Source organism: Sciurus carolinensis, chromosome 12, assembly GCF_902686445.1.
Source record: "Sciurus carolinensis chromosome 12, mSciCar1.2, whole genome shotgun sequence".
In the NCBI taxonomy this organism is placed as follows: Eukaryota; Metazoa; Chordata; class Mammalia; order Rodentia; family Sciuridae; genus Sciurus; species Sciurus carolinensis.
Window position 1 is genome coordinate 105,849,787 of NC_062224.1, and position 14,985 is coordinate 105,864,771.

Genomic DNA, 14,985 nt, shown 5'->3' on the forward strand with positions numbered 1-14,985 from the left:
GTGAAGGGACCTGCCATTCAAAGTCATATCCCAAGTGAGGCATCTAGTCCTCAGTTCCTTTCTTCCATTGCCAAAATGGAATGCCCTTTGAATGCATGGCACCACAATGCAGCCAGTGAGAAGTCAGTGAAATGACGTAATGGAACAGGGGGCATCTAACAGGCTTAGGCGAATCATCTAAGCAGAGTAGTTATGGGAAAGAGCTTTGGTCAACACTCTTAATTTGGAAAAAAGTTTGTCAATTTTGATATCTGAAGACTTAGATCAAATGTCCTTTTTACTAGGTACCCTCTGGCCCCTTTGGCAAGGGCTTTGCAGCTTCTGTAGCCCTTTCTCTGAGCCCCCATCACCATGCTGGCCACATAGGGTTGTAACCCTGTATCTAAGGCATTGGCTTCTCTCCAACTATACTACTGGCTCTTCAAAGGCACATCTAACACCCTTCGCCTACCACCCTCAATCTTTTGGCTCCCTTCCATATTCCTTGAGCCTAACGCTGATAGTTGTACCATAGTGACACACAAATGTTCCCAAATGAATGCAAAGAAAAAAGATGTATTGGGGTTGGATATAAATTTATACACAATTAAAGAATTTTTAAAAAATTATTTGCATGAAGATTTCTTTTTTAAAAAAAGAAATAAGTTAAAGGGTAACATTTATTTGATATGTTACTCCAAATCAGAGGAAGAATCATCCTAAACAGAGGCTGAGAGTAATGTATTTCAGTATAGAATTTACCAGAGTGCTTATTTCTTCAAACATCTAGAATGTGTGATCTATACATGCTCCGAAGAACCATTGTCTTATATAAATATTTCTTAATATACATTCTTATAATACAAGTTTTATTTTCCACCAATTTGCCTTACACAATTAGAAACACATATCTGTAGAAAAATAAGCCAACTAAACAAAAAGGCAATCCTAAGTGTCCTATAAACTATAAGTGTAAAAAAACAGTAATATTAGAACATGTTATTACTTATTACTCAAAAAATAATAGTACAATGGTATTTGTAATGGGAATTTCTATGTTACTGGTGCAGGAGATTGTGGAAACCCAAGGGTCTTGCTATTTGGTTCTCTCAAAAACTGCCTTCAATTCATATCTTATTAAAAAAAAAAGTCTCCCAGTTCCTGTTCTTAAGGACCATACATGGGAGCAAATTCTTCAGAGACTAGCTAGGTAAGCTGACAGTGTGGAACGCCAGGTCCTAGTACCTGGCCTTCTCTTGAGACCCAGGTGCTGCATTCTAACTGGTTACTGACCTTGAAATAAATGGAAGAAAGGCTGGATAATGCAATCCAAAACTATGACGTGTCCTGGTTAACAGTTTTCCTTTGGGATTTATATTAACACCATGCCAGTAAGCTGATCAAGGGATAAAAAGATGTCCCAATGCAATGCTGGAATCCACGACGACCATGAGAGAGGGTCATGAGAGGGGGTAAGTCTATGGCATATTCTATGACAATGGTGTTGCAGGGCACTTGGGGATTGACAGTGATGCGCTAACCACTGGTCAGTCTAGATTTGTGTTTATTGTGCATATGAGTGGCTTAAGGGTTGGCCAGTGCCTCTGTGTTCCACATCCTTGGGGGCCACGTGTGGACAGATCCTTGTTAGAGTGCTCCTGACTGCTACAGTGTTCTTGAACGGTAGGTATATTGGGACTATGAGTTCCAAGTCCTCTGGAATTCTGGCTTGTGTCAGTGCTCAGGAGTTAAGCTGAGAATTAAACTGAGGGTGTGGAAGTCTAGTCCTTTGCAAGAGGAGTCACCAACTGGTCTCTGAGTTTAGAGGGGATTTATAGCACTGTAGCTAAGAGCTTGGACCCTGTTGTCAGATATACTGGATTTGATTCAGGCTTTGTCACCTAACTAGCTGTTTAGCCCTGGGCATGCTACTGATCCTGAGTATGTTTGGGGATGAAAGAAGAACCCACTTCAGAAAGCTGTTGTGACTAAATGAGATCAAATGTATGAAATGTGCAAAGCTTGCACAAAGTAAATGCTCAGTAAATAATGGCTATTACTACTATTCTAGTTTTACCCCAGTAGCAATAAGTGACAGCAGTCAGGCTGCACCCACCTAGAAGCTTGCCATTCCACATGCTGCTTCCATGCTTCAAAGGTAGCCCTGACGGCCAGTACTCCGGGGGTGGTTGTTCTGGGACAGAATTAGCTTCAGGACTTGTGCATGTGGTCTCCTGTGTTTGAATCCTACTAGGATGTTACCAGCATTTGTTTCCCCAAATGACAGCCATTTGAGATCATAGCAGAGCAAAAGCAGGGCAGAAGAAATCACGTACTCCTTCCTTTTCTTGCCTGGGCTTTATGAGTGGGATAGCCAGAGTGGAAAAATGGGTGATGTATTACCAGGAGTACTTTGTCAACTCTATCATCTGGGTGGTCAGTAGATATGACTGACATTTTGTTTGTCAAAAAGCAGTTTGCACAGCAAGATAGATTGTGGGAATCGTTTGTCCTACCTTCACACTTCTGTTGTGTTTCTTACGTCTGGTCAAGAGGTATGGGCAAGGGACATGGCTCAGTGGTACAGCACTTGCCTAGCACACGTGAGGCACTGGGTTCAATTGTCAGCACCACATATAAATAAATAAAATAAAGGTCCATTGACTACTAAAAGAATATTTTTAAAAAAAGGTAGCCTAAAGTGTGCTTCTGCCAAATCAGATGCTCCCGGAGGGCCCAAACCCTGCAAATGTAAGATGATGCCCATCCTTGCAGGGACCCTTTCATTGGCCATTCAAGAACAAGAGCCCTGTCCAGGCCAAAGGGCCATGCTGTGCACTGGACTGCTTAGGGAACCTCTGGAAAGCTGCCTTCCATTGCTCACATTCTTAGATATACCATTTTAGACAAGCTGCACTCATTGAAAACCTGTTCTCTGTAGTTAATCTTTGCAGTCAGGGGGTTTTGTAGACTTGCTGAGCAATCCTAAATAGGAAATGACCTTGATACTATGGAGAGTTGGTTAGAATAGCTCTTCATTTTTCTGAGGGGGAGGTGGAAGTTCTAATGAACTCTAGGCATTGATTCATCCCAGTATGGCTATAGAGGCATCATTCTCAGTATTTCAGCCTTGCTGGTAGGCAGGCCCTAGGCAGCAGGGCTATAGCATTTGTATTTCTAATTTTTGAGAAACTCACTCTGTCTCTGTGCAAATACTTGCTGGTAGGTAAGATACTTATTTGGGATTCCAAAAATATGCAGATAATGCTCTAGAGCTTTTGAGCCTGCAGGCAGAATTGCTAGCAGTTTTCAAGTAAAGTGCAAGACACAGGTGTTTCAGGTAATAGCTGAGTCACTGATATCTAGCTAGGAAAGGCCAATACTTTTGAATGAGTGGCCTCCAAAAGCCCATATGCTGAAAGCTTGCTCCACAGGGTGGCACTACTGGGAGGTGGTGGAACCTTTAGGAGGTGGGGCCCAGGGGAAGGTCTTTAGGTCATGGGGAATGTGCCCTTGGAAAAGATGATGCAGCCCTAGTCTCTTCATGTTCTTTCCTTTAGTCCCATGGCTTACAAGGGTAGCAGTTTTGCTCCACCGTGCACTTACAGCATGCTGTGCTGCTTCATCAGAAGCTCAAAGCAACCAGACTACTCATCCAGGAACTGGAGCCTCCAGAACTATAGGCCAAAAGTAACTCTTTCATAAATTGTCTCAGGTATTTCATTACAGTGATGGAAAACTAACACATCCAAAACCAGAGGAAAGTACAGTCACCATGTGCTACACAGTACTAGACAAGTGCCCTGACCATGGTCAAGTTTAGGAATGTAGGAAAAAGAGTTGTATTGAATCCTAAAGGAAATATCCATGAACCATTGAGACACAGAATGCATGGTTGTAAATTTTGAGTGACATGCCCTTGGTCCAAGCCCTTGTAAAATAAGGGAAATATGCAAGTGCCAGGAAAACTGGTGTGAAATTGTCTGGGTCCATCCCGATTCTACCTCCAGTCTTGCTTCTGGACCCTCTGTAAATACTGAATCCCCAACAAGGGCCTTCTCACTCTTAGGATTGCTTGCACTCTCCCTTGAATGTGTATTTACTTCCTAAATAAACTTGGCAAGTACTGAAATTCTTTTCCATCACATATACCAAGAACCCCACGGTCTTGAGTTCCCCCTTTCCTCGGGAATGCCTCAGACCCTTCTCTGGAGGTATTTCTTCTTCTGTGATGAAGTCAATGGGACCAACTGTATGGGAAGGGCTAGATCTTGAGGCGAGACTCTCATGGTGCCCACGTGCATGGAATAAGTGTAGGTATGTGGTGAAGAACCAGGCCTGGGGGATGAGCAACTAACTCACGGCACTTCCAAAGGTCCATAGATACACTGTGGTACGTACCTTGCCATACTACCACCTCAGCTCCAGAAGCACGGCACACATCACCACTGAGACTGGGGGATGAGACCCAGAGGTGTGTGATAAATGAAGCCAATCACATCCTCGCTACTGAAGGTCCAAGGCAGCTTTCCTGAGATGAGGTCAGCATGGCTCTGTCTGGCATCTGAGCAGAGAGTAGCTGGTGTTCCTTAACATGCGCACAACTGCCTCATTTAACACCCTGATACCACTGTAAGTTTCTTTCTCCACTCTATGGAGACCATGAGAGGGGATGGCGGGATCTCAAGGCCTATCTACAACCTCCCACGAATCAGCTGATAGGGAGAGTGGAGTTGCCTGGGTGAACTTGCAAGAGCGGCAGTGCAGAAGCTTCTCGATACCACACTTTCTTTTAAACCACTAGACACTGTGTCCTCCAAACACCACCCTCCTGATGAAGGGGGGGAGCATTTTCTTCCTCATATGCCTTCCAACTTGTGGAACAGTACAGCAAGGTGTATGTCCTTCCTTTAAGGAGGTTAGAAAGATTCCTGAAGTCTTCTCACCATCGCTGTACATCCACGGTGATTTGTGACCACAAGGTAGCCTTTTTCTCACTTTGGAATTTGAGTCTTTGGCAGAATAATGGAAGAATGGAAGAAATTATTGGAGTTTGTTTCATGGTAGTACTGAGGGAGGATGGTGAAGCAATTATTGTGTCTGATAATCTAAAATCAGTTGGTTCCTATCTGTCCCTACCTGGTTTTTCAAGACTTCCTTCAATTTCCTGAGCTCCCTAACATTATTTCAATAAATCATCCTTTTACTTGGGTTTTCAAGAGTGAGTTTCTGTGGTTCAGAACCAAATGACCCCAAATAACATAGGACCTTGATGTCAAATACCTCATTGTCACTGAAGTGTCAATAAACATAACCCTAGCATTTAGAGATGGTGCCATCTATCTGATGGAGCTGACATGCCTCTTTGATACATTCTAAGGGGCAAGGTTTAGGAGAGGTACTACTGATTTGTGTGGAAATGACCATTTATTCTTATGAAGTGGGAATCTAAAAAAATTTTTGCAATCATGCAAAAAACAATTTTTAAGCCCACAGATGTGCTAGGTACCTTTATGGCAAGGAGCAAAGGTAGGGCTGGCTGGACCACAAGTACAGACAGACGTTGGAAGAATCTCATGTATTCTTTCCCAAAAGGTAGAGTGAAACTGATCAGATTCCATCTAGTATACTGCTTAGGTACATCCTAAGCAATGCTGAACCCAAGGTTTAAATAAGGCTGGACCTTCTGGAGTCAGGGGTCTTCTAAAGCTGAAAAATCAAGCAAAGGACTAAAATTCCAGAAGATAATTCCAAAGAAATACCAAATACATAGAGTCAAAACAAGCAATCTCATCACGGAGCCAGAGAGATAAGCAATGCAAGTGAGCCTGGAGCCACCTGTCCTGCCCAGATGGATTTGGGCTCATGAACAGAGCAAAGGGGTAATAAAAGTCTCTGGATAAATCTTTAGCAACACAGGTCCCTGTGAAAGAAGCTTCTGAGCCAAGCCCTGGTCAAACTGTGTAGACGAGAGTCCAGTGAGCTGCGGGCTCACACCAATCAGTTTTGTGACTTCCGGACTCCTTTTAGTCCCATTCTGGGCCTTGGTTTCATTTTCTGAGAAATGGGGATAACTACCTTCCCCACCTATTTGTCAGGTTATTGTGAAGGCTAGAAAAATCTTAAGAATGGCTAAAATCAGAAGAAATCTGAAAGTGCTACAGAAACCTAAGGGCATTATCAGGATCATCTCTTCTAAATTTAAAAAATAAGGCCTTTTATTTGACAGTCTTTTCTGCAGAGTTCAAAGTTTTTGAAAAGCATTATTATTATTTTTTTAACAGAAACTGGAACTTTTTGACACAGCCACATCAATGTTTATAGTAGCTCAATTCACAATAGCAAATCTATGGAATCAATCTAGGTGCCTTTCAACATACGAATGGATAAACAAAATGTGGTAAGTATACACAATGCAATATTACTCACTTTACTCATAAATAAATTATGGCATTTACCAGTAAATGGATGGAACTAGAGACTATCATGTTAAGTGAAATAAGTCAATCCCAAAGAAACCAATGACTGAAGAATGTTCTCTTTGGAATGTGTATGCTAAGGCACACAATAAAGGGGCGGTAGAGAAGAATAGAAGTCCATCAGATTAGACAAAGGGGAATGACGGGAAGGGAGGAGGGTTGGGAACAGGAAAGACAGTAGAATGAATTGGACATAATTTTGCTATGTTCATATATGAATATACACCAGTGTAACTCCGCATCATGTACAACCACAAGAATGGGAAGTTATATTCCATGTGTGTATAAGATGTCAAAATACAAATTAAAGAAAAAAGAAAAAAAAAGAAACTGGTACTTTTCACACACCTCTCAGAAAATCAATTGAAGAGGCTAGCGCACTTTTGTATGAAGCGTTTTTAATCTGGGAAGTAATCTAATGCACTGACCCCCATAGCCACTGCTGTGATTTTAAAGAGAAAATGCTCTTGGGTTGTATACTGTGACCTTTCTAGGAGCTGTTGCAAAGGAAGTCCTCCAACTGAGCCACATGTCAGCTCTTTGGCCTAGTGGTATCTGGGTGTGTTTAGTGGATGTAGCCACTGTGAACCCCAGCATACTATGAATGCTACTTGGGTTCGGTCTTGGTACTGGATTTAGTATCGATCCTGGCTGTAATGCTGGAAGTACTCTCTTTGCGTTGTACCTCTAAAAAGACAAAAACAATTAGTGTATCATAGTAATAATATCTTATAATTACTATGGCTTTTAACTTTAATAAGCAGTTTTAAAATTCCATTCTGCCTGAGTAACACAGACAAGCTCTGCACCAAAAGTTTGACTCCACATTAGTTACTGAGATTTTGAACACATTTCCCAAAGTTTAAGTGTGGTCAGTTAATTGCTTGTATTCTAGGTCCTGGGGACTATGTGATTTGAGAAGCAAAGAAGAAAAAGACTATTTCCTCCTTCCTCTTGTCATATCTCAAGTTTAATGGGAAAAACTTCAAATAGAGTTAATCTTCAGAATCCTCCCTCTCCAATCCTGCACCCCTCTGCTGTCTCCGGCCCTCTTTCTCCAGACCTTGTGAGTACAGACCCAACACGAGATCCATCCCAGGAACAGGCACAAGAGGCCTCTAGCCATCAAGCCCGCTCTCCCTGGCATGACATGAAAAGTGGCTCCATGATACCCAGCTTCCCAATTTGAATCCCACAGACTGGCTGCTGCCACCTCCATGCCACCTTTGGTCACCTTAGTTCACAATGTGTACTGCTTTTAGTGTCTTCCCAACACACAATCACAGGGCCACTGGAATCCAGGACTAAACTGTATCCCCTTTCTCCACTCACAACTTACTGCACAATGATTTGCTAATTATAAATATACAGACAAAAAATAAATAAATGTGCTCCCCTACTCTGTCCAGGTCTTTTTCTTTACTCAACAGCCACATGCTCTTTTCTTCACCATAATAGAATTTTCCATTCCTTCACTGTACAATGTTCAGGAAAAAAGTGATTTCACTGCACTAACCCATACAATATAGCAGTATCAGAGTGCTCCGGAGGTGTCTGAATTCTTTTAAAGGGCTACCTGCTAACACTAAGAAATGCTAGCTGTAGGGATTTCAGGGGAGAAACTGCTCAGGTCACCTGCCTGACATGAGTATTGCCTTGCTTAGGAGCCAGCTATCCTAAGCTTTGCAAAGCTTCTCATCTTTGTCTTTTGATCCCCCGGCAATGACTTTGATAGTGGAGCCTGGAAGGAGGGGGAAGGGTAGCAATTTGTGTAGATTACTATTTGCAGGTTGGAGACAACTGTACATAGTTAACCTCTGCTTAAATCACTAAAATGTCTCACTTCTGGGTCTAATTTATGTTATGGTTTAGATATGATGTGTTCCCCAAAAGCTCATAGCTCAGTGGCAGAGAGCTTGCCTAGCATGTGTGAGGTACTGGGTTTGATCCTTAGCACCGCATAAAAATAAACAAATAAAATAAAGGCATGCTGTCCATCTACAACTACAAAAATTCTTTTAGAAAAAGAATGTTCAGAGGTGAAATTATTAGATTATGAGAGTTAACCTTATCAGTGGATTAATCAACTTATAAGAATTAACTGTAGGCAAGAAGGGTGTAGAATAGCTCACTGGGGACATGACTTTGGGTTTTACATTTTATCCCTGATGAATGGAGCTCACTTTCTGCTTTCCGCTTCCCTCTGCCTTGCCTGTCCACCAAGATGTTCTACCTCACTTTGGGCCCTGAGCAATGGAGTTGGCCAACCATGGACTGAAGCTTTGAAACCATAAACCAAAATAAACTTTTCCTCCTCTAAATCCTCCTTGTCAGGCCTTTTGGTCACAGTGAGTAAAGCTGACTAAAACAACTTAACCCTCTTATGCAAATGGGCAAAACCCAAGTCCTTCATTCCATTCTCTCCAGTTTAACTTGAAGTTTTTATTGTATGGTTTGGATGCATATATTTTTAAAGCTGGGAAAGGTCTAGTTTTAAAATTATTGGGATTAAAGCTGCATCCAGAATTTGATAGGATGAAATTTTCTAAATTCATGAAAACTGTCTCACATATATCCAAAACCTAAAACTAAAGTCACACTTGGAATTTATATTTTGATCAGTTCAGAGTTGAAAGGAGAGAAAATGAGTTGAAACTCTTCCTCCAAACACTGTGCCCAGGGCTGGGTGTGGTGAGGGTTGGCTAACTTCATGGCTTTTGCTGGGGATGAGATTGAGGTGACAGAGGAAAACAGAAGTAGATATTTTCCCAGTAAAATCTCTTGCACCAGGAGTTGTCCAGGAAACAGACCACAGGCTGGAGATAAAAGCAAAAATAAAACAGTCTAATACTGAAGATACTGAGAACTGCTTGTGGGCAGATTAGCTCTACATAGAGATAAGAAATGAAAAGTCAAATTCTTCTTCCTGTAGAATTAAAAGTACATTTTTTAAATCATAGAAAACCCAACAAGTACGAAAACATTAAACCAAAATTCTCAATAAACTTCCATCACCCAGAGACAATGTCTATCAATAATTGGTCATATTTCTTTCTGGTCTTTTCTTCTAACATTAAAAAAAAAGTCATATCCTATTTCTTGCATTTGATATTTTAACATAAAAATTTCCCATGCTACTAAACACTCCTTGTAAACACCATTTTAATAGTTGCATATTCAAGAATATTGAGATAGCATGATTTAAACATTTTCCCATGAGTGAAAAGATGGGTTGTTTCTATTTTTCCCATTACATACATTAATATACCAAACACCTCTGCACATTAAATTTTTTTCAATATTGAAGATTTTGGGGGGCACTCTAACTGTTCATGCTAGGTAAGCACACTAGCCCTTGAGTACATACCAGACCCCAGGATGATGATGATGATGATGACTGAGATGAGGTCTTACTGTTGCCCAGGTTGATCTCAAACTCATGGGCTCAAAGGATCCTCTCACCTCAGCCTCCCAAAGGTAGGACTATAAACACATTACTCCACACCAGCTATTTCTTTAGACTAGATTTTTAAGAGTGACATTATAAGTACAAGTATATGCATGTTTTAAGGGAAATCCATACCTACTCTCGAATTATGTTTATTTTTATTTTTGGCAGGCCTCATGCACAGTAGGCAAGCACTCTACCACTGAGCTATATCCCTAGTCTCAAATTATATCTAAAAAATTACCAAATTATACTAAGTACATATATGAATTGAATTTCACCTTTATGTTTATTTGTAAAGCACTACTTTAAAAAATCAATAGGCAAATAGAGGAAAGACTAGTAGAGTAGAGGAAGGGGAAAAAAGGGGAGGGAAAGAAGAACAGAGAGGACCAAAATGAAGCAAATTGTAGTCCATGAATGTATGATTATGTCAAAATGTACCCCACTATTATGTGTAACTGTAAAACACTAATAAAAACATTATAAAACAACTATGTTGGTACTTATGATCAGCATTGTTTTATTTCACTTAAAAAACCTTTGCCAGTTAAGTAAAAATGTCATGTTTATTTGTCCCCTAGCATTAGTTACTTGGTTTCCTTTTGTGGGTTGTCTGAGCAAGCCAGTGAAATATATGTGGAAACGCGTCAGAAGCATAGATTAGTGGATCAGCACTAAAGGTATGATGCTCTTTTAAAATAGTTGTGGCCCAGTCTAGTTTTCTTTCATAAATACAATCTAAATAAAGCAAAACGAGAAAGCAAATCTTACCTTGATTTCTTGAGGAAATTTCCATTGAACTAATTTCTTCTTCTTCCTCATCATCCTCCTCCTCGTCTTGTTCTTCCCCTTCTTTCTCCTCCTCTTCTTTTTCTTTTTCATCTTTTTCTTTTTGTTCTGATTCCTTTCTAATCCTGAGTATTTCCTCTAGTTCCATCTCTAGATCTTTATTTTTTATGAGGGTGTAATGCAGCTTCTCATGTACTTCCTCAAATTTCTCCTCTGCCAGTCTGGCTCTGCTCTCAACCTCCCTGATGTGGACAATGTCCAAAGAAATACAACAAAATGAAATGTGTTGAAAAGGTATAAAAACTCACCATGCAAAAAAGACAGTGGGGTTTGATGAATGTGTCCCAAGAGTGCAAAATACAGGAAAAGCAGGAACGTCAATGATTAATCAAGAATTCAGGGTATTGGAGCTACTATGGATCCTAATGTTAGAGTTGCAATCAGGCTGTGATTTAAGAATATAACATATTTATTATTCCTCAGTGAAATCCAACTTTTGGGTATTTGAAATTATTCATCAATAGTCAGGAAAGTCACTTTTAGTAATTAATTTGGGCTTCACATAATTAATGTGACCAACAAACTGAATCTAACAGCACCCCTTTTTTCTTGCACCTCTGTGGGGTGAGTCTAAATGTTCCTTCCACAGCTCTATCATTTACTGCTGCCTCTAGCAGAAGACTAGGAGATACTCACCTGGCTAATAAGAATAAAGTAGGCAGGACAATCAAAGGTAAACCAAGAAATGTGGATTTCTCAGAAAACCCTCCCGGGCAGTGGCTTTCATTTTCTGCCTCATACTTACTTTAACTTCTCCTGCATATGTTCAATTACAGCCAATGCTTCAAGATACTTTTGAGCCAATGTACCTTGCTCAGCTTCTTCTTTCTGACAAAGGAAATGCATGATATGAAGGAAATGAGAGTCCCAACAGTTACTACTCTACTTCTTTAGGAAATTAAGCCTTCCAAAATGTTCTTTTTCTACTCCTCATATTTGTCCAGGAGATGAGTAAGCATATCATTAACACCAAAAAATAATAGGGATTATCTGTGACCAAATAGCAGCTTCCAAATTATTCATATTACAGTGGACATAAATTTCACTAGAGTTACGAGAGACAGGAAACACAATAACAACAAAAAGAGAGGAACAAAGATTTAAAAACTAAGAAGGGTAAACATGTTTTTGTAATAGATCAAATTAAAGATCAAAGAAATTAACCATATCTATCTTATTATTAATAATTTACTTCACATGGCACATAACATTGTAAAATCCAATAAGATTTTTAAAAATTCCTACAGAACATCATAAAAATCATTTTAAGGTATAAATTTTGCCAGGAAGAGAAAAAAATGGGGAAAAAATAACCTCTGTATTTTGGATCTAGATATATTCTTGACAACAAAGTATTAGGAAAGTGAAAGAGGAAATTAGAGGCAAAAAGTATAAGCCTATTTCTAAATGAATATTATATTTTGCCAGAAGTATGAGCTTTTAAAAATCTACCTGTTTTTTTCCAATCAGAAGCAAATAAAAGGAAACCCCACATAACAGCTGACATGGGAGGCCTAGGTGTGTAGCCAGGTTGCCACAGGTGAAGCAGGGTCCCAGGGGACCAAACAAAGCCCTGTGGGGGCCTCACATTCACTCGTGTGTTACTGCTACTGCACTACCTTTTTCTAAACCCTGAGAAATGGTATGAATTGTTTTCATTTGTATTCTAGATATTTTACTCTCTTCTTATGTTTTCCATTCCAAGTTTTCTAAGGAATCTCCATACTGCCTTCCAGAATGGTTGCACCAATTTTCAGTCCCATCAGCAATGTACGAGTGTACCATTTCCCCACATCCTCGCCAACATTTATTGCTACTTGTATTCTTGATAACTGCCATTCTAGTTGGAGTTGGAATCTCAGTGTAGTTTTAATTTGCATTTCTCTAATTGCTAGAGATATATTTGTTGACCAATCATATTTTTTCTTCTGTGAGGTATCTGTTCAGTTCCTTTGCCCATTTATTGATTGGGTTACTTGTATTTTGGTGTTAAGTTTTTGAGTTCTTTGTATATCCTGGAGATTAATGCTCTGAGGTGCAGGTGGTAAAGATTTTCTCCCATTCTGCAGGCTCTCTCCTCACACTCTTGATTGTTTCCTTGGCTGCAAAGAAGCTTTTTAGTTTGGATCCATTCCATTTATTGATTCTTGATTTTACTTCTTGCACTTTTAGAGTCTAGTTGAGGAACTCAGTTCCTAAGCTGGCATAATGGAGATTTGGGCCTATATAATCTTCAAGTAGGTGCAGGGTCTCTGGTCTAGGTCTTTGATCTAGTCTGCTCTAGGTCTCTGCCTAGGTCTTCGATCCACTTTGAGTTTTGTGCAGAGAGACGGGTTCAAATTCATTCTGCTACATCAGGATTTCCAATGGTATGCCTTTACTCCATGTACAAACAGAGAAACAACATGTATCCCATTTGTTTACAATAAAAATAAATTAAAAAAAAAAAAGGATTTCCAGTTTTCCCAGCACCATTTATTGAAGAGGCTGTCTTTTCTCCAATGTATGTTTATGGCTCCTTTGTCTAGCATGAGATAACTGGATTTATGGGTTTGTCTCTGTGTCATCTATTCTCTCCATGGGGTTTCATGTCTTTTTTGGTACTGTTTTGTACTATAGCTCTGTAGCATAACTTAAGGTCTGGTATTGTGATGCCTCCTGCTTCACTTTTCTCACTAAGGATTGCTTTGGCTCTTCGGGGCCTCTTATTTTTCTAAATGAATTTCATGACTGCTTTTTCTATTCCTATGAAGAATGTCATTGGAATTTTAATAGGAATTGCATTAAATCTGTATAATGCTTTTGGTAGTGTGACCATTTGGACAATATTAATTTTGTATATCCAAAGCCATGGGAAATCTTTCTATCTTCTAAGGTTGTCTTAATTTATTTCTTTAGTATTCTGTTTTCTTCCCCTCCCCACCATTGTAGAGGTCTTTCACCTCTTTTGTTAGATTGATTCACAAGTATTTTATTTTTTTGAGGCTTCTGTGAATGGGATAGTTTTCCTAATTTGTCTTTCAGCTGATTCATCATTGGTGTATAGGAACACAATTGATTTATGGGTGTTAATTTTATATCCTGGTAGTTGGATGAATTCATTTATGAGTGATAGAAATTTTCTGGTGGAGTCTTTTGGGTCTTCTAAATATAGGATCATGTCATCAGCAAATAGGGATAGTCTGAACTCTTATTTGTATCCCTTTAATTTCTTTCTTTTGTCAAATTGCTCTGGCTAGAGTTTGTCTTGCTCCAGTTCTTATAGGGAATACTTTCAGTTTTTCTCCATTTAGAATGATGTTGGGGAGGGCAATTCAAGATGGCGGCCTAGAGGGTGACTGCATCCTCAGTCGCTCCAGAACCCAGGAGTTAAGAAGGGGAGGCATTGAGAGACTCGGACTGAAATAGAGCCACGGGTGAGTCTGCCCACTAGGTAAAGCTCGGCCCGGGTGGCAGGCCCAGATAGAGGTGGCTTATCGGAGCAGGGCAGCTAGAGTCTTCCACAGACATCCCTGCGCACTCCTGCGGTGGGCCCCGCCCACACAGCCAGCTTCTCCAGTTCTCGGAGCAGGCCCCCTAGTGAGAGCCTTTCTGACCAGAACAAGCTCCAAGTCCCGGAGCCAGCGCAGCGCAGCGTACTCCGGCATGCAAGCAGCTTCAGGGACCAGGATAGGGAAGCCAGAGGCTTCCCCAAGTAGCCTGGACCCCTGCGGTGGGAGGTGCCTTTCAAGGCTAGCTTCTCGGACCAGACCGCCCAGTGAGAGGATTTCTACATAGAACCAGCCACAAGTCCCCGAACCAACGGAGAGCTTCGATCCGCAAGCAGCCTCTGGGATCAGGGCAGGGCAGCAGAGACCTCTTCAGGCGGCTCAGCCCACTCCGGCCGCAGGCTCTTTCCACAGGGTGATTCAAGATGGCAGCCTAGAGGGTGACTGCATCCCCAGTCGCTCCAGAACCCAGGAGTTAAGAAGAGGAGGCATTGAGAGACTTGGACTGAAATAGAGCCACGAGTGAGTCTGCCCACTGGGTAAAGCTCGGTCCGGGTGGCAGGCACAGATAGAGGTGGTTTATCAGAGCAAGGCAGGGCAGCTAGAGTCTTCCCCAGGTAGCCTTCCACACTCCGGTGGTGGGCTCCTCCCACACGGCCAGCTGCACGGTGCAGGCCCCCAGTGAGAGCCTTTCCACACAGAGCCAGCTCCAAACCCTAGAACCAGTAGGGGGCTAGGG

At 41.0% G+C, this 14,985-nt stretch overlaps 2 protein-coding genes across 2 annotated transcripts in view; both read right to left on the minus strand.

The window, feature by feature from the left end:
* Window positions 1-6,856: 6,856 nt before the first annotated feature.
* LOC124961810 (histone H3.v1-like) lies at window positions 6,857-10,930 on the minus strand. Its single transcript, XM_047520825.1, has 2 exons — window positions 10,681-10,930; window positions 6,857-7,145 (listed from the first exon to the last, which is right to left on the minus strand). Exons 1-2 carry the CDS (start codon window positions 10,844-10,846, stop codon window positions 7,066-7,068), a joined length of 246 nt encoding a protein of 81 aa, XP_047376781.1. The 5' UTR covers window positions 10,847-10,930; the 3' UTR covers window positions 6,857-7,065.
* The window catches only part of Axdnd1 (axonemal dynein light chain domain containing 1), a 119,991-nt gene continuing 115,874 nt past the window's right edge, over window positions 10,869-14,985 (minus strand). The window contains exons 23-24 of the mRNA XM_047519990.1: window positions 11,504-11,586; window positions 10,869-10,940 (exon numbers count right to left, since the gene is read on the minus strand). Coding sequence (XP_047375946.1) covers window positions 11,529-11,586 — 58 coding nt within the window. The 3' untranslated portion in view covers window positions 10,869-10,940; window positions 11,504-11,528. The remainder of the gene's footprint in view (window positions 10,941-11,503; window positions 11,587-14,985) is intronic.